Source organism: Saimiri boliviensis, chromosome 9 (assembly GCF_048565385.1).
Source record: "Saimiri boliviensis isolate mSaiBol1 chromosome 9, mSaiBol1.pri, whole genome shotgun sequence".
Taxonomy (NCBI): domain Eukaryota; kingdom Metazoa; phylum Chordata; class Mammalia; order Primates; family Cebidae; genus Saimiri; species Saimiri boliviensis.
Genome location: NC_133457.1, coordinates 54,353,783 through 54,371,479, shown reverse-complemented (window position 1 = coordinate 54,371,479; position 17,697 = coordinate 54,353,783). Strand labels below are relative to the sequence as shown.

The 17,697-nt window shown below is 43.6% G+C and overlaps 1 protein-coding gene and 1 long non-coding RNA gene across 6 annotated transcripts in view; one reads left to right on the top strand and one right to left on the bottom strand.

Moving 5' to 3' along the window:
• EPHB1 (EPH receptor B1) overlaps positions 1–9,466 on the top strand; it is a 623,986-nt gene extending 614,520 nt beyond the window's left edge. For 3 of the 5 annotated variants that reach the window (XM_074405896.1, XM_074405893.1, XM_003930944.4), the window contains 3 exons: positions 3,409–3,602; positions 4,431–4,586; positions 8,038–9,466. In XM_074405896.1, the coding sequence (XP_074261997.1) occupies positions 3,409–3,602; positions 4,431–4,586; positions 8,038–8,146 (459 nt within the window). In that variant the 3' untranslated portion in view covers positions 8,147–9,466. The remainder of the gene's footprint in view (positions 1–3,408; positions 3,603–4,430; positions 4,587–8,037) is intronic. The other 2 variants (XM_074405895.1, XM_074405894.1) reach the window with 2 other exon arrangements.
• A 422-nt stretch (positions 9,467–9,888) lies between these two features.
• Positions 9,889–17,697, bottom strand: part of LOC141585647 (uncharacterized) — a 293,847-nt gene continuing 286,038 nt past the window's right edge. Inside the window, exons 3-4 of the long non-coding RNA XR_012519243.1 lie at positions 11,373–11,517; positions 9,889–10,082 (exon numbers count right to left, since the gene is read on the bottom strand). This is a non-coding gene — a long non-coding RNA (uncharacterized LOC141585647). The remainder of the gene's footprint in view (positions 10,083–11,372; positions 11,518–17,697) is intronic.

Below are 17,697 nucleotides of genomic sequence, written 5' to 3'. Positions count from 1 at the left end.
TTTAGAGCCATCATCAGATGGCCAGAATGAAGGTGTTTCTCTACTTCTCCTCCCTGTTCCCCATACCTGCTAGCAAGGCAAGTGTGACAGAGAATGATCTCAAAGTCCCATAAGAATATTGAAGTTATTTTTTGGTATAATGATGTTTTAATTTGACTATAAATCTTATGTGCTCAGAAATTTAGAAAACATGCAGATCCTAAAGAAGAGAATAAAAATCTCTAGAGGCATAGTATTTCAATCAAAGATTTGAGGGGATAAATTCTACCCATATAGTAATAGATAACAGTATTTTTTTCTTTGGGCTGAAGGGTAAAGGACACTTTTTTCCCTATATGCAAGAAGCATTAATTCTCCCAGATTATCAGCTCAAGTAATAACAACAAAATTACCTACAAGAAGTAACAAATGGAGTAAAGTCCGATTTTCTAAACACAAACGTGGGAAGGGGTTCCCACGGCTATGCTCTATCCTGGAAATGGAGAAAAGTGCTTGGTGCTTTTGAAACACTCTCTTCCTGGATCTCCAAAATGAGCAGTAGTAGCTCCCTTCTTTGCCGGGAAGACATCTCCTCTAATAGACACAGCTGTAATGACACCTTCTGTGTGACGTGGATTCTTCCTACTGCTCATCTGTGCTGTGCTCAACATGCATCACTTTGGTGTCATTTAATCTCTGTAACAGTCTCATCTGTGAAGTTTCAGGAAGTCAGGTGACTCTCCCAAGGTTCTATAGCTAATAAGAAATGGAACTTGGATTTGAACCAGGTTTCCAAGGTCTATGCGCTATATAGTACTACTACCACCACAGCCACATGGACTTGTGCTCCTAGCTGACCTGCCCAGAAAGGAGAAACCAGTGGCTTTTTGATGTGTCCTTAAGAAGACAGTAAACAGACCGAACAAAGAGGAAATACAAAAGCAAATACCGGAACAGTCTTCAAAAAAAGTGGGGGGCAATGAGATGCCATGCAGTGGACACAACAAGCGAAACCGAATTGAGTTCCATTCAATTATGTGAGCTCCTAGAGCTCACAGGCATAAGACTCAACATGTGCATAAACCCCATTTTCTTGATCCTTTGCCAAAAGAGGTTGGGTCAGCTGGTCACACCATGGAGCTGTGCTCTTGCAGAAAGGCCCTGACTCCAGTGTTCTTTCTTGTTCCAGGACAGGTAGTAGAGCTGTCTTGCCAGTGGGGAAAGTTAGCACCCGGGGCTCTGCCATCTAATGATCTGAGCAAAGATGCCATTAGTTTAGGGGACCACCAGGAACATTAGCTGCCCTTTACTGGAAGACTTTGAGGACCCCTAGCACTATGCGAGGTTGAATTTGGACGCTAGCTCCTCCTGCTGGCCCTACCTAACTTGCCCTTATGCAACCCAGAAGGAGTTCCAGGGGCCATTCAATGGGTAACCCCACTCGGAGATTCTGTGACCAGGACCGTCAATCTAGTTACTTGGAAGGAGCTGGGTAAGGGTGCGGGATGTGTGAGCCGGGTTGATGGGAATGATACCCAGCTGCTCATTCTCATAGATTACTTAGTTTAGCTCCATGCCCTTGTTTCATGCCAAGACGACATCAAACACCTCCAGGGGCTGTTCTCCAGGCTGAGATTACAATGGCAGCCCAACAGAGGCCTAGGAAATGCAGCTTTAGAAGTATTCAAAACTTAAAACCAAGCACCGCTGTGATTTATTCCCAGCTCTGTCTTTTGCTAGCTGCATGCCCCTGGGCAAGTTACTTCACTGCTCCAGTGCCTCCATTTTCTCATGGGGAAATGGGATTTAAACGTCCTCAGAGGGATAGCAGGGGAATTTGATTGACAACAGTTTAGAAGAGGAAAAAAATTGTCTGTGTAACACATTGTTCAAAAGTGAGTATTCCCAGTCACTGGATTTTTTAATATAGTGACAAAATTGGTAATGGTTTGTATGCTTGTTTGTCACCCTTTGAATGGAAGAACTAATACACCTTGATTATATCATCTAATGACTTCTGGCTATCATATTATTTCATGCCTGTCTCATGTCCTACATACGATGCATAGAAATTGTAAAAACTAAACTGAAAATACTTTTTGACTGATTTACAAAGTAAAAAAAAAAAAAATCAGTTGAAATAAATCTGATTTTTTTTAAGTAGAGGCAAAAACACCAAAAAAACCCTGAACTGCAAATTATTTCCCTTGTTGTTAAAGATGCTTTAACTGTTTAATATAAAATCAATGCAGGATTATTATAGAAAATAAAAAGATTCAAATAAGCAAAAAGAAAACCATAAAAAACATTCAGGTTTCTGCCTATCCAGAGGCAACCGCCGTTAACTCCATGTTGTATATTCTTCCAAGGTCTTTTCTATGGGTATAATAGTTGGTTTTTATTTTGTTTTTTACAAAAGCAAGATTATACTACACCTGAAGTTTTGCAGCCAGCTGTTTTGCCTATTTCACTATGAGCATATTTCCATTTCAATAGATAGATTTTTGTAGTCTCACTTTAAGACCTGAATTGTATTTTAGGTCTTCTGTTGCATTATGGGTGTACCATACTAAATTCATATGTTTAGCGCTTGGGTCACTTAAAATTATTTATTCTAATGTAAAAAGCACAGAGCAGGCATGATTGATTTAAATGCATTTGAAGTTAAGACATAGTGGATGAAAAAACACAAAGATCTGAAAACAAAGTACTTAATGTTCCTAAAATCTTTACAAAATTATTCTCTGGTGTTTGTGAAAATTACCAAAATCTGATTGACAGTATTCATTTTGGACCTTGTTATTTTGACTGTTGTCATTGATTTGAACCAATTTGTTTAACCAAGCCCATTCATGTTGCTGCCTCATGAGGGTTATGGCAGATGAGGCAGATGAGGCATCTAGAGGGTCTCTAGCATGGAGAAAGTGCTCCATCCGTGCTAATCCCTTTCCTCCCTTTCTCTGTCCTTCCAAATGAAAGAATGAGTCCACCACAAGTTTTGAGGACACCCTTTATAAAAAGTGGGTTCCTTGGGTTTCCCATGTGTCATTGTTTTATCACCCCTGGTGCCGCCAGCTTCCAGTAATGCAGAATTGGGCCCCATGTCTTCTTAAAAAGAGGAGATGCTCAAGCTGTTCACTGGCTCATTCTTCAAGAAATATTTACAGAGGTCCATGTGTGTCAGGCCCTGTGCCAGGAGCTAGGGACATAAAGGATTACTAAGATGTGACCCTTGGTTTCTAGGAGCCCAAATCCTAGGGGGATCAACTGAGTGCCCAGTAAATCCATTACAGTGGAATGTGTGTGAGCACAGAGTGAGGACATCTGCACCAGCCTGGATCTGGGAGGCTCCCTATAAAAGGGATAACTTGTGAGTGACTGGCTGGTGGCAGTCACCCAATCGCTCCTGTCCCCTGTGTGTCACTGCAGGTCATCAATGCCATTGAGCAGGACTACCGGCTGCCCCCACCCATGGACTGTCCAGCTGCTCTACACCAGCTCATGCTGGACTGTTGGCAGAAGGACCGGAACAGCCGGCCGCGCTTCGCGGAGATTGTCAACACCCTAGACAAGATGATCCGGAACCCGGCAAGTCTCAAGACTGTGGCAACCATCACCGCCGTGTGAGTCCAGCGAAACCATTATCCTTAGATGTGGGTGGTTCCATGGTCAGGGGCATAGCCAGCAGCCTCCGACTGTGATCCAGTGTGCACTTTAAAAGAGCATCTAGTTGCAGTGTAGGCTTTATGTTGAGGAGAGCAAGCACGCATGATGAAAGACAGGTATGAGAACACTGCAGTGATCATGATAGAGAAAATCATATCTTAAATCAGGATAGTGGTTGTGGAAAAAAGTAAATGAGTTTTGGGGATTTGAGAGACAAAATCTTTATGACTTGGTGAAGGACTGGACATGGGTGCTGAGGGTGAGGGAGATGTCAAGATAGCACCCTGATTTCTGGTTTGGATACCTGGATGTCTGCTTTGAAAATGTGCCAGAGAAAGTCAGTAACGGGTCTCATTGCTCCATTTTTTTTTCAAATAGCTAAGGATAAAACTAGGAAAAAAATGTTACCAATATATCTGGGGAGGTTGTGGTAAAATATGTATATTTTTTAAAGGACCATATCTTTGAATGGTGAGGCTCCTAAATTTTGGTTTACAAAGGAGTCGGGAGCCTTCCATTCCTTTCAGACTGAATGCTATGTCAATCTACCTGTCTGGGTTAACTGACCTGTGACGGTCCCCAGAGGCAGGGACACTGGCCAGCTGGACGTAGAAGTCATGCCGATTTAGGATTCCATGAGGAAGAAAGGTTCAGCCCAGGGCTCCAGGATAATCTTAATCCCATGAGGGATGCTGCCTTCCATGAAGTCAGCCCTCAGGCCAGACTAGGGTGCTGTCCATGCATCTCCACGGTATGTGTTCACCTGCCCCTCTCTGTCCCACCAGGCCTTCCCAGCCCCTGCTCGACCGCTCCATCCCAGACTTCACGGCCTTTACCACCGTGGATGAGTGGCTCAGCGCCATCAAAATGGTCCAGTACAGGGACAGCTTCCTCACTGCTGGCTTCACCTCCCTCCAGCTGGTCACCCAGATGACATCAGAGTAAGTGATAAGACTCTCTCTGTCCAGACCATCGTTAGGGGTCACTGTGCCTTCCCTGATATCGCAGATAATGTGAGTCCTTTTTCTGGCCTCATCCCTGGAGCTCCGTCTCTATAGACTGGGCCTGGAGGGGGAGCACCTTGGAAAGATGAAGGGGGATGTTAAGGGTGGGGTGGGGAGGTAGAGATCCACTCTTGGCCTCAAATGAGAGTTCTTCAAAGTCAGAGCCATATGTCTTTGCCTAATCACCCAGAGTCTCTTCCCCATTTAAGTTTTTAAACTCAACTCATCAAAGAGAGCATCCAGATGGAAAGAACACAGCCAGCCAGTACTTTAAATAACATAGCAGGAAAAGCATTGCACTGATTCAGCAACAGTCTGAGATGTGTGGGGAGCTTGTCCTTATACTTAGATAGCAGTTGTCAATAAACATGCATTTCCATCCCCCACAATTATTTACCAGTCTGCAGCTCCCACAGGAGTTTGGAGGAATACACAAAATAAAATTATTCAAATAAGATGAGAGCCAGAGAGTGTCTTAAAAATCCATGTGGTCCAGCATTTCCCTCAAGAATGTTCTGAGAAGTACCGGTTGTGGGAAATGTTAATAGGTTCTCCTTGGAAAAAAGGTCCCACAGTCAAATAAATTTGGGAAATAGTGTGCACTTTATCACCCTCTTGGAGATTCACTGCTCATATTAGCATTATAAAGGCCATGAGAAATCCTAAAATAAAGGAACCCATTTAAAATTATTAAATGCCATAGAACCATATTTTGGAGGGGCATGGTTTTATAGAACCGTAGTCTGGGAAATATTTATCTAGTTCCACCCCTTCCATTCAGCAGATTCTGAAATTACGTGACATTGATGCTCACAAGTCACAAAGCTGGGACACAAGCCTGCTTTTCTGGCTGCCAGTTCAGTGTTCTGCTCCCTGTCACCCCAGGGCCTCAGTGGTTCCCAGGCTTTCTTGCACACTGGAGTCATCTGAGGGCCTTTAAAAAATATTCATGCTTGGTTCTCACTCCCATACCTTCTGATTAGTTGTGGTGAGATCTGAGCATCAGGGTTTTTTAAAGCTCCTCTGGTGATTCTAATGTGCAGCAAGTTTGGGAACCACTGGATTAACATTGGCAAGGGTCAGATTTCACCTTCTGTACTCACAGAAGCTCAGATAATCCTACCTAGGAAATTAACTCTACCCTTCAAACACACACACACACACCAGGGGGGACTTCATGAGCTCCATAAGCTACAATGTGTACTGACAGCACATATTGTGGGATCTGGCAGCCTGTAATACACATTTCTCATGGTAGAAGATCCATTCATCCATCAATTTGCAAACACATATTGATCACCAATTATATAACGGGAACAGTGTAATGTGCTAGGATTCCCTCCTTGCAACTGGGGTAAACCAGTTGCTGAGTCCCCGGAAAGGGCAATGGTGATCCACCCCAGTGGCTGAGCCCCCAGGGACAGCTTCCTGATACTCTTGACGGTTTCCTGTCAGTCTTCCTGGAGTCTAGCTCCACCTCTCCCAGGTTTTTTTTTTTTTTTTTTTTTGTTTGTTTGTTTGTTTTTTTCAGAAATAAAGCCAGCACTTTCTCCAGGGAGATGGTTTGTGTGTCTAGCTTTGGATGTACTGAGTATCAGAATACATTTCTTAAAAACTAGATTCATTTCCTGGTGATCATTTCCAAAGAAAAGATAGTTCCTGCCATTAAGAATAATTGTCAAATAGACAGCAAAAATAAATAAATATAAAAGAAACACTTAACAGTGGAAAACCAGCTTCCCCATCTTTTAGAGTGAAAATGGATGCCCCTAGATAATCAGAGGGACTGGGTTCAGGGATAGAAATGGGTGTTTATGAAGATATTTTTCCATTTTTTCACTGTGATCTGCCTGCATATGGGGGCTATTGTCATGTAATAACCCCAGGATCTAAAAGAATTCTCTGAGTCTGGAAATAATCACCTGAAAAAGATAAGGGAAAGACCAAAAGGAAAGTAAAACTATAAATTAAGGGATTTCGTTCAAAGTAAAACACGTCCACCCAGTATTAGAGCAATTCGATTTGTTTCTTGAGAGGTAAAAGATGGGAATAGTAAGTGAGTAACTTAATAAAATAGATTGCGGAACAACTTGTGAATTCAAAATTCCAGCATGCTTCCCTAAAGTATTTGCCAAAAAGACATGGGCACTTTGAATCTCTCTCGATCAGCAGCATCCCATGGGAGCCTGACTACCAGCCGAAAGGGGCATGGGACGGGAGAGCAGAGATCCAGCAAGGGTTCATCAGGGTCCGATCAGCTGTGCTGGGTTTGAGGGGCTTTAGAGGAAATACAGTCAGGACTTTAGAAGAGTTCTGCTAGCATCTCTGCAGGAGTGCTGAGAACCAAGTCGTCTTATATTTGAATAGCAGCTCCACCACTGCTTACCTATTGTGTGACCTTGAGCACATTGCTTAACTTCTCTGAGCCCTCTTTGCCGTGTTTATAAATAATTTATAAATCATTATAAATAATAATAATGCCCACCTCATTAGTTTGTGATGGGAGGTAAATGGAATGGCACATGCAAAGCACTTGATCCATTATCTACCCATAACATGCATGCAAGAAATGCTTACTGTTAAATTTTTATCATCATTGAGTTTATAGTGGTTTCTCTGTTTTTGTGAAATGACTTCACAGAGGTTTAAATGAGGTAGTGCATGGCATGGGGGATGTTCCCAAGCAGTGTTATGTATTATTATTAACTGAGGAAGAATGTATGAATCTAGCACAGGACAACTATAAGCCATGAATTGGTTGTTATTAATCCAATTCAGTGCTCTATCCTGGACATATTCCTGGGATTCCTGATTGGGCAGATATTTTAGTTATTTTGAGACCACTCTTCTTAAAAATGCATGACATGAAAATTCAGAGGCAGAAAATGGAAACTCAGGGAAAAACATCAGAAGACCAGGTGAGGCCCGTAGTTTTATCAGTCTCAGTGGGTGATCCCTAATTTAGGCAGAAAACTCCAAAGAATAACTGACTATTTTTCTTCTGCTATTATTTTTTAATAATCCAAGTGCCCCATAGAGTGTGCACTTGGAGTATTAAAAAGTAGCAGAAGAAAATTCCAGTCCACCTGAGGGTTGTGGAGACAATGAGAGGCTGCCTTAGAGCCCGCACAGGAGGAACACATCCCTGGAACAAGGCACAGCACTCTCAGGATTGTCTAAGCTGGAGGGGCATTAGAGAAGAGGGAGAAAGTAAGAGTGAGTAGGAAAATCTCTAATCGGGGGCTTGGCAAAAACTTGGGTAAACTTAAGCTAGTTGAATTTTTGTAGCATGGCTACTTCCTGGGAGCATGGCTTTAGTGATGAGTTTTGATCTGTGAAAAGCTGACCTAACACTAAAGTGACTTCTTTCCTGGCTGTTTCCTCCTAGAGACCTCCTAAGAATAGGGGTCACCTTGGCAGGCCATCAGAAGAAGATCCTGAACAGCATTCATTCCATGAGGGTCCAGATGAGTCAGTCACCGACGGCAATGGCATGAGAACTCTTGTTTCTTGGGTAAGGAGAGGAGGGAAAAGGACCAAGGTCAAGGGGGACCAGAGGTTGACCACTGTGGAATGTACTGGAGAAACTGGCTTCCCAGCTGAGGAATGCATTTCCATCAGTGAGCAATCAACTAGACCTGTTGCAAACAGGCAACTGTCATTTTTCAGTGACAGAAGCATGTTTGAGATGCCGTGGGAAACCAAATATGTAATAATAAAAATATAAAAAGGTGATGTTCAACAGAAGTGAAGACAAAACAATATACATCGGGAGAACAAGAGTAAACTCAGCTCCCACCCTCAGTGGGCTGGAGTTGGCCATCCACAGGAAGAAAGGGAAGGAGGTAGAGGGAAGAAACAGAAGCAGTGTTCCATTTTCTTCCTCACCAATGACATTCTTTTCTTTTCTCCTTTTGTACTCCTCCCTGAGAGTCCCCTCCTTCCTCCCACACTCGTTTCCCTCTGCTCATGACTCCTGTAGGGAAGTTTCTTCAAACGAAACCCAGCTCCTGAGTCTCCAGATGTTGTTCTGTCAGTTGCCAAAGGACTTCGCTGACCACTGCATGGGGATCCAACCAATTCAATTAATGTCTTCATATTGAAGAAGAGATGTACCTTCAATTGAAAACCTCATTTTTCTTTTGTTTGCATTTTCTGCAAAAAGGAAAAAGAAACCACAAATCGGGAAAAAAAGAAAAACCTGTTTCCGTGTGCAAGCGCACACATATGTATGTCTGTGTTATAAAATGACTGTGCTTGTTCATAACAGATGCAAACAAGAAAGAAGACCTGGGAAGTCTTTGTCCCTAAGGAAATCCAAAGGGGCTGGAATGCAGGGTTGGTTAGGCTTTCTGGTTGGCCCAGTTGGCCTATTGGCTCAATGGGAAGAGAGGAGAGGGAGAAAAATGAAATGAAAAAAAACTCTTAAGAGTTTGCAAATTCAGACAGGAAACAGGTGAGTGGTTTGAATTGGACGCAGTGTGGGCCATCCTGGAATGATGCTGACTGATTAATAATTCCTGATAACATCTGAAGAAAAGGAGAAGGAAAGTGTTTCTGGAGAATGTTCTTTCACATCACTGGAATCTGCAAGAAGTGACAAGGGAGAATTCTTGCTTTACCTACGGACTGGCTTAAGCCGCGTGGCATCCAAGGAATGTTTCAAATGTGTCTGTGTTTCTCTTTACATTCCTTATTGTACCTCATTGTTCAATTCACTTTTGTAAATTCCACCTAACATTTAATTATTTTTAATTTCTCCTTTTACCGTAATCTCCTTGCTAATTTTATCTGTCTAATTAAAATGAGCAGAAGCATGTCTGGGTTTACGTAAAATGGTGTCAGAGTGTATGTCCCTGGCCCCCCGTGGGTTGTCCCCAAGTTTTAGGAGAATCCTTAACAACTGTCCTCCTCCTTTCTAATGTGGGAGGGAAGGAACAGACACATCCCTGACCCCATGACTCCCAAGAAGCAGAATATATTAAACTCACTGGCACTGATGTGACCCAAAGGAAAAACTGAATAAATATGAGGCTTAAGAAGTGTCTGGCAAATAAACAATCAATCACCATGAATACATGATCAACCTGATTTTAGTTTACACACTGCATTTGAGAAGTCCACATCCAGGCCAATGTTGTAAATGTAGACTGCTTGCTTGTGGTTTATCTATGAACATGCAGTTTCCAGTGGAGAGACGTGAGGTAGTAAAAGGAGTTATGGTTGCCAAGTAGCTCAGTTAACACATATTTACAGTGACAATAGCCTTTTCCCCTAATCATTGCTAACTTTGATATGGGGTGGTTCTTACCTTCTAAAATCATTGGCCAAGATTCTCTGAAGAATTAATCCCTTCAAAGAGGCCCACTGGCCTGAGGGTACAGCATTAATTCAGGGGAGCTCATCTTAAATCACCATCCATGTGCTGAACCCCTGGAGAATGGAAATAAATGGACAGAACTGCTCTCAACAGTTTGCCTGAGGCTGCAAAGGACCCCAGTCCAACCACGAGGGTAGAGGAGGAAACGTTCCTTTATTAATTGCTTACCAGTTCCATGCACAATTTACTAATTACCCCCAAAGACCTCAATCCGTGAGTGTCATACAAGTCTAGGCAATGTGGCTAATCTACTCTCAATTTTCCACAGGAATGAATTTTAATCTGTCACTAAATTCCTCTGGCAGTCTTTAACCCCAAATTCTCACTGTGCCTCCACCAATGCCAACTCATCTGGTTGTGGACAAAGCAGGGTAAAGGTGAAAGTCCTGTTAAACCCTTTGGCTTGGTTTCACCATAGATCCCATAATGGAGAGAGAGAGAACCCAAAATGCACAAGAGGAAAGCATGAGGGGTCAGCAGAGCCAAGCCCAGGTCACCTCGAGGCATAGCTCTCAGTGATGTGGGCATGACCAAGATCTGGACATGCTCAATCCCCACAGATGCCCTGCACAAGGCCCCACCCCTACACCCCAGATGAACTGCAGGAACACGTAAGGCATGAAGGGGATGAGATGTGTCGCTAGTGAGTGAGACCTCCCACAGTACCTCTGGAGCATTGGGCCAGTCATGAATCTCTCTGAGCCTCAGTTTCCACATCTATGTAATAGGAAAATAATACCTACCTTCGATGAAGAGTATCTAATATTCCTGGGCAGGTTCTCTATGCCAGACACTTTTCTAACTAACTGCCTTACATGCATGAAGTCTCTTCCTTGCCATAAGCCTGTGACGTAGTAGCAGGTAATTTATTGTTCACAATTTTTGGATGAGGAAACTCAGAGAGAGCCTTCCCAGATCACACAACGGTGGTGTCGGGATTTTTGACTCAGGCAACCTGACTCCCTGCTCTGAACCACTTACCCCAGTGGGTCTCACACACTTTGCACAATGGTCAGTGACTCATAGGCCCTGAGAGCCAGGCTAAAGAGATGGAATCTGCAGCGATACTGCAGAGTCCAGGGCATGGCTCAGAAAGAGGGAGCTGCTCAAACAGCACACCTGCAGCCACCAGGAGTCAGATGGGTGGAGATCACACGGGGGCAGGTGGGAGATGTTTAATTAATGTTCCTGGGTCAAAGGTGATGGAAATGGAGGTGATTTGTGGAGAATCCTTGGAGATTATACCCCACCTTTCCAAACCCTCTCCCTGCCCCTTCCAGCACTCAAAGGAATGACTGGTAGAGAGGCAGATAAATCTACAGATTATATGTTTATTGTCTCACCTGGGTGTCGCTGAAGCTCACAGATGTCAAATACGTTCATATACTGCTGAAACGATGTGCTTCTTCCCGCCTTCCACTTCTCCATATGTCTCCTTCCTACCACGTTACGTGTAGACCCAAACCACCGGATTCTTGCTGAGGCTACCTGGGATAATTGAAATTAAATGAGAACGCAAAGCTTTTCTTGACCATGCACTTATGAAGAAAGCAGAGAAACCAGTGAGGGTTGAGGAATAGGACTTCAGAAATATTGAAGGGCAAGAAGACTGAGACATGGGTCAGGAAGAAGAGAATCTACAAGGAATCAGTTAAAGATTCCAACAATTCTCTCTCATTCTAAGAAGGCCTTTCGGGGAAGTCTGGGAATTTCATTATCTTTTCAGAAATATTAGTGGCTCTGGCACCAACTGGCTGAGGGCATGGTGAGGTCCCTGTCAGTGAAATGAGAGGGAAGGCACAGCCATAATGGGGATCAGCCACAAACAGGCACCATCCAGAGAATTCCAGGGACACTCAGTGCTAAAAGAGGCCGTAAGACTCCTATCAGCATGAGCTCTGCATTGGCTGAGACTTGCAGTCCATGACATAGTCATTTCTGAAAGTAGCCAGAGGTTCTGTATTGTCCAATATATCACTGGGACAGCGTGCAGAGGCATATTAGAGGGAAATCCCTGAGGTCACAGAAAGTTGGCCAAACGGGGAAGGGCATGCCTGGATCACACTGGAAGGTCATTTGGGTTGACTGAGGTCCAAGGGCAACTATGTTCACCACCAGGGAGCCTTTTGAGACCAGCCATTTCCAAATGACAGCAGTTACACAGAGGTCTGAGAACAAATTCTCAGTCCTTCTCAGAGAGTGCAAGCCCTGGTAGGGGTGGGAGGATGTGTTCTGCAGACCTGATTAAGGGTGGATGAGATAGATGGGCCTCCATCACACACCAGGGAAAAGGAGAGTCCTCCCTTCTGTATCCCTCCTGGGCTAGCCTTGTTATCACGGGTCCTTGAAGGTTTCCCATGCCACTGTGGGTCATGACTTAGCACACAGTATCCTAGCAGAACGTTGTGGTAATTCTCCAAATGAAAGTGGCCACGGGGCACATCCTACTCACCTATGTATCCAGCACTGAACACACTGTCTGACACATGGAAGATGCTCAATAAATGTGTGGTGACTGAAATAAGTTTGAATTGAGAAAGTTTAATATGTCATTATTTCACCTACAAAAGTCCATGACCTTAAACAGCATGCTTTAAAATAAATTAATCCCTGGGTATTTAGTTGGAATCTTCTTCAATTACTCTAACTGCTATCAATCGTAGCCTATTCTAATTTTAGTTTTATGAAGTTTAAAACACTTCTTTTAAACCCTGTTTGAATCTTTAAAATAATGTCACAGTCTTCCCCAGAGCCCAAGCCTGGGGTGAAGCAGCCTCCCACTGAGTGTCAGTCACTGTGCAAAGGCCTTGAGGTACAGGAATGAATTTGATGCTGTCCCTGGTACAAGGGCGGCAAATTCGAAGGGCAGTAAAGAGCAGAGGCCAAGGATGGCTCATCCCTCTGAGAGCAGAACCAGGGGTGTGTCCTGCCGGAGGATGTCTGGCTGGGCAGAGAGGATGGGCAGCACTTCTCTGGCCACTGAAACTTCCTTGGTATTTTGTACAACTACCCCTATTCCAAGGCTTTCTTCCAAGAGTTGTTTGTCCTTTTCTAAAACCACTATTATTCTAAGAATTCCTGTGGTCTCCCTTTCACCAGAAGAAAAAAAAATGTTGAAATAAGAAAACAAAACAAATTTATGGGCAAATTAGCTACTTCTAAGCAACTGAGAAATATTCTTAAATGAGAGAAGCTCTCTTTACCCCAAGAAAACTTTGATTTTTCTCTTCTGGTCTTATTTAAATTTGTATTTGCATGTACATGAGCAACTGCTATACTCTGAAAATGGCTTTCTGACAGAATACAATGATGAGTAAATTTCAACTCCAATGTTCTTAGCAGAACTCTATGTTGTACATAACTCCAATGGGGAAATGAAGAGGGCTATGGGAGCACAGAGGCGGGCACTGCCATTGTCCCAGGCGGTTAAAGAAGGCAACCCCAAGGTGGTCTGCTAAACTGGAACCTGAAGAATAGCAGGAGTGAGGGGGTGGTGTTAGTGGTGGAACTCAAATTATAGGTAGAAGGAACAGCAAAGGCCAAAGTTCAAAAGCCAGAGAGTACATGGCTTGCTTTTGGGCTCACTTGCTGCTAGAGAGGCTGGAGAATACAGTGCTCCCTCTGAGCAGCTGGAGGAGTAGTGGGGCAGGAACATGATAAGGAATCCAGGTATTACTCTGAGTGCAAGCTGTGGAAGGTAGGTTGCAGCAAGGAAGTTATATTTTATACAAATCACTCTGGCCAGAAAACAGAAAACAGAATGGCAAAAGTCAATTCAGGGAGACCAGTCAATGGGCTGGTGGAATAATCTGGGCAGATGATGGCAGCCTGGGTGAAGGCTAGCAGTTGGGACAGAAAAAAAGTGGATTGATTCAAGAAATAAAAAGGAGTTGAGAGCAGCAGAAGGGAAAGAGAGATTGGTTTTCAGGGGTGAGGGAGGGAAGAGTTAAGGATGACACTGTGTGTTTATGATTTGGGAAAGTGGGTGGATTTTGATACCATTCACTGACAGAGAGAATACAAAAGGAGAAAGAAATTGTTGGGGGGGGGGATAGGAATTTGAGTTACCTCTGAGCCATTGGATATAGGGCTGCAGAATTCAGCAAAGAGACTTGGGCTGATGATATAGATTTGGGAAGCATCTTTTGTCTAGATGTTAATTAAAGCCACGGGAGTAGAGGAGTTCACTGCATGAGAATGTGAGTGGAGAGAGAAGGGAGCCCACATGGGACCCTGAGAAACAACCATATTTAATAAATGTCCAGGCAAAGGAAGGCTCACAGAGGAGTCGAGACAGAGTCACCACAGAGAGAGAAAAATCAGGAATGGGCAGTGTCCACGGAACCAATGGGAAACATTTCAGGGAGGGAATGGTGGTCCCAATCCAGCGTTGCCAAAAGGAGTTAGTATAGGTAAGGATTAAAAACTACCCTTGAGTTTAGCCACAGGAAGGCCTGGTGACCATGCTAAGAGCAGTTTCAGAAGAGAGGTGTTGGTAGAAGATGCTAGCTGGGTCGAGAAGAGAGAAAACATCATAATCTTTCAAAAAGAGTGACTCTGAAGAGAAGAAAAGTAAGGAGATAGCCGGAGGCTCTTTTCTGTGGTTGCTACTATTCTATTTTTTAGTGGGAGAGACTTGAACATGTTTAAAAGCTAATGAAAAAGATTCCACAGAGACAGAAAAAGACAAAAAGGATAATTGAGAGAATCGGACCCCAACAAGGTACGGTTCCCATGGAGGGATGATGTGGCTTAAAGTGAAGCGATTCCAATTCGGTTTGGAGGATGAACAAAGGAAGCCAGCCATGAGTTCCTGGCAGAACTGAACCTCGCCTTCCAATTTCTTCACAATCTAATCACTTAGTTCCCACAGCCTGTTGTGATGAAGAGCCATAGCTGAACTCACAGGCCTTGCCATGGCAATGTGAGAGTGATCAGGCAAGCACACCCATTTCTAGTGAAATGGGAGAGTAGGCAATGAGAAGATCTAGTGAGAAAGGCAGACGAAAGCATTACAGGTTCTTCTGCTCAGAAGCCCTCGACGGCTACCCAATACCAGTTTCTGATCACGCCCACCTCTCCAGGAAATGAAGGCTGCAGAAAGTGTCCCATGTCTAAACTGTATGGCTAGAACGAACTGCTTCCAATTCTGCTCCTTTTGCTAGATTGCTGTAGCTCTGTGTTGACCCTTGGAGATCTTCCTCACCCCCATGCTGGAGCAATTGCCTTCCTCCTCCAGCATACACTAGGAAAGGTCTGGACCCAGGAGGCTGAGCACACGAGCACCTAACCCTAAATGCCAGAGGAGTATGGCGTGCCAACTGGACTTCTGTGTAATTACAGACAGCTCAGGGATCTCTGACCATAGCCAAGATGCTTTCAGAGAAGAAAATGCTAATTAGGGCTCCTGTACCACGTTTGGGTATCAGGTGACACTTACACCTTACATTTATGAGTGCAGACATTTCCAGCTGTCACCCTTATACCCAAACGTGGTACAGGATCCCTAATAATTTTCTTCTCTGAAAGTAAAGAGAGTCTTCTCTTCCCAGTGGAGTCTTACATTCTTCTTAGAATGTGAAGGGAATCTTTCTACCAGCTAATTAGAGGAGGTACTCCTGTCTTAGGGGCTAAAATTATGGCCCCTTGAGGAGTTCTCAAAAATAATAATCATAAATTAAATAGTATAAATGGTAATAGCGATCACAATTTTTTGAGTGCTTACTACAAGCGAGGCAAACTAATTACTTATACAACTGTTATTATACCCATTTTGAAAGTGAATTAACTAATGAGGTTCAGAGAAGTTCAAGTAGCTTGTTTTAAATTACACTGAAAAGCCAGGATTGGAACTGAGGCTATTTGCCTGAAGTGTGTTCTCTGAGTTACCAAGCCATACCTCCACCTGAGCTAGACGCCTCTGGAAATTCCTCCTGGCCACCTCAGTCCTGTCACACAGTGCAGACAACTTATCTACACTCCGAGGCTTTGTGTCTATAAAATGGGAGTGATATTCATCCCACAATGTTTTGCAAGGGTGAAATGAGGAGCCACATAAAAGTCACATAGCCTAGGTCCTGGTTGGTGGGAGTACAATGGCAGCTAGTATCAGGTTATTTTCCTTCTAGGGATTTGGAAATATGATGTAACAATAGAAAATGAATGGGTGCTTGAGGTTTGTTGTAAAAAGTCTTCTTGCCTTCTGATAAAGGTCAATCCTTAACCTCCACGGATCTGGGGGTTTTGTGAACTTCACGGTTACGTGTATCTGTCATCTTAATCATTTCTGCCCTTCGCCTTGCATGTTTGCAGAGATTAAAGCTGAGCTTTGCCTTCCTCCTGGGTGGATTCCCAGGTTGCTTGCCATATTGGACCAATGGCTAGATTCTGAAACTTCAATATGTCATATAGGCACATTGCTTGCTCATTCACACAGGCCCATGATCTTTCCTCTCTGCTGCTAAGTCTAATCTCCTCTTCTGCTTAAAGCTTAATTTCTGGACTTATCAGTCCATATGAAGAGATTTCTTCAGCTAAATAACTCTTCAGAGATTTTCTTGTAACTTAAATGTCATCCTCGGGGTCAATCTGTTGGGTTTCCAAAAGTGTGCTGAGTGCACCCTTGGTGGGTGAGGTTTCAGGACACATGTATCCACATCCTTTATACATTTATGTCAATGTACCTTGGAGAAAAATATAGGTAGCACAAAAACATATACATGATTTCATACTAATTATAAAGTTCCTTTAAAAAATAAGTTTATAAAAGTAAAACTGGTTCTTGGTTTTAGGGAAATAATGATAACTAGAGGATAGTACAGTGAATGTGTGGATATGGTAAAATATTGTGCAGGGAATGGAAAAATTGAAATGTGGAAACCTATGAATCCTTCTCACCTTTGTCTCCTCAACACCACCCCTCTGGCCCCTATCAAGGCTGTCACAGTCCCCGTGGCCACTGCTCAACCCCCTGCCCTGTCCCACATCCTCTCACCTGGCTGCTTCTTGGCCGTGCCTCAATCTCAGCTGTACCTGAAGGATCCCAGATTCTTCCCACGTGGGTTAGCTGTTTCTCCTCTTTGGCCCCTCTATTCTCTGTGCTTCTCACCATCACAGTGTTCAGCCCGCTGCATTATCATAGCCTGTTCTGCATCTTTATCCAGGGGAGCTCCGCCAAGCAAAGGGGCATGTCTTATCTGTGGCTGAATCTACAGGCCTGGGGCACTATCTTCCTACAGTAAATCTGCTGAATAAATGAACTAATAATTGAATCCAGGCACTTTTGCCATCAGTCACTTCTAGCTGAGGAAAGCGAAAGACCAAGCATGCTCATTGATTACATTGATTCTTCTTGAAGTTACTTCACCTCAGGCTCAAGGTTGGGCCACGTATATTACAACTCTTTAGGACTCCGTGGACATAACCCTGCTCACATTATTTCATTTGTGCTCTTTCTAAATGAAAATACAGCAGCTGGGCAGGGCACCTGGTGGCGGGTCTCCCTATAGAATAGAGCAGATGGCATCAAGCCTTTCATCTATCATGCCCAGGAAGAGGAGAGCTCCTCTTGCCTACTGATGACCTCTAGCCTTACTCACAGTCTGATATTTTTCAAACGCAAAGTGCCTACTGCAACTTTGAAAGATATTCTGACATCCAATTTAACAA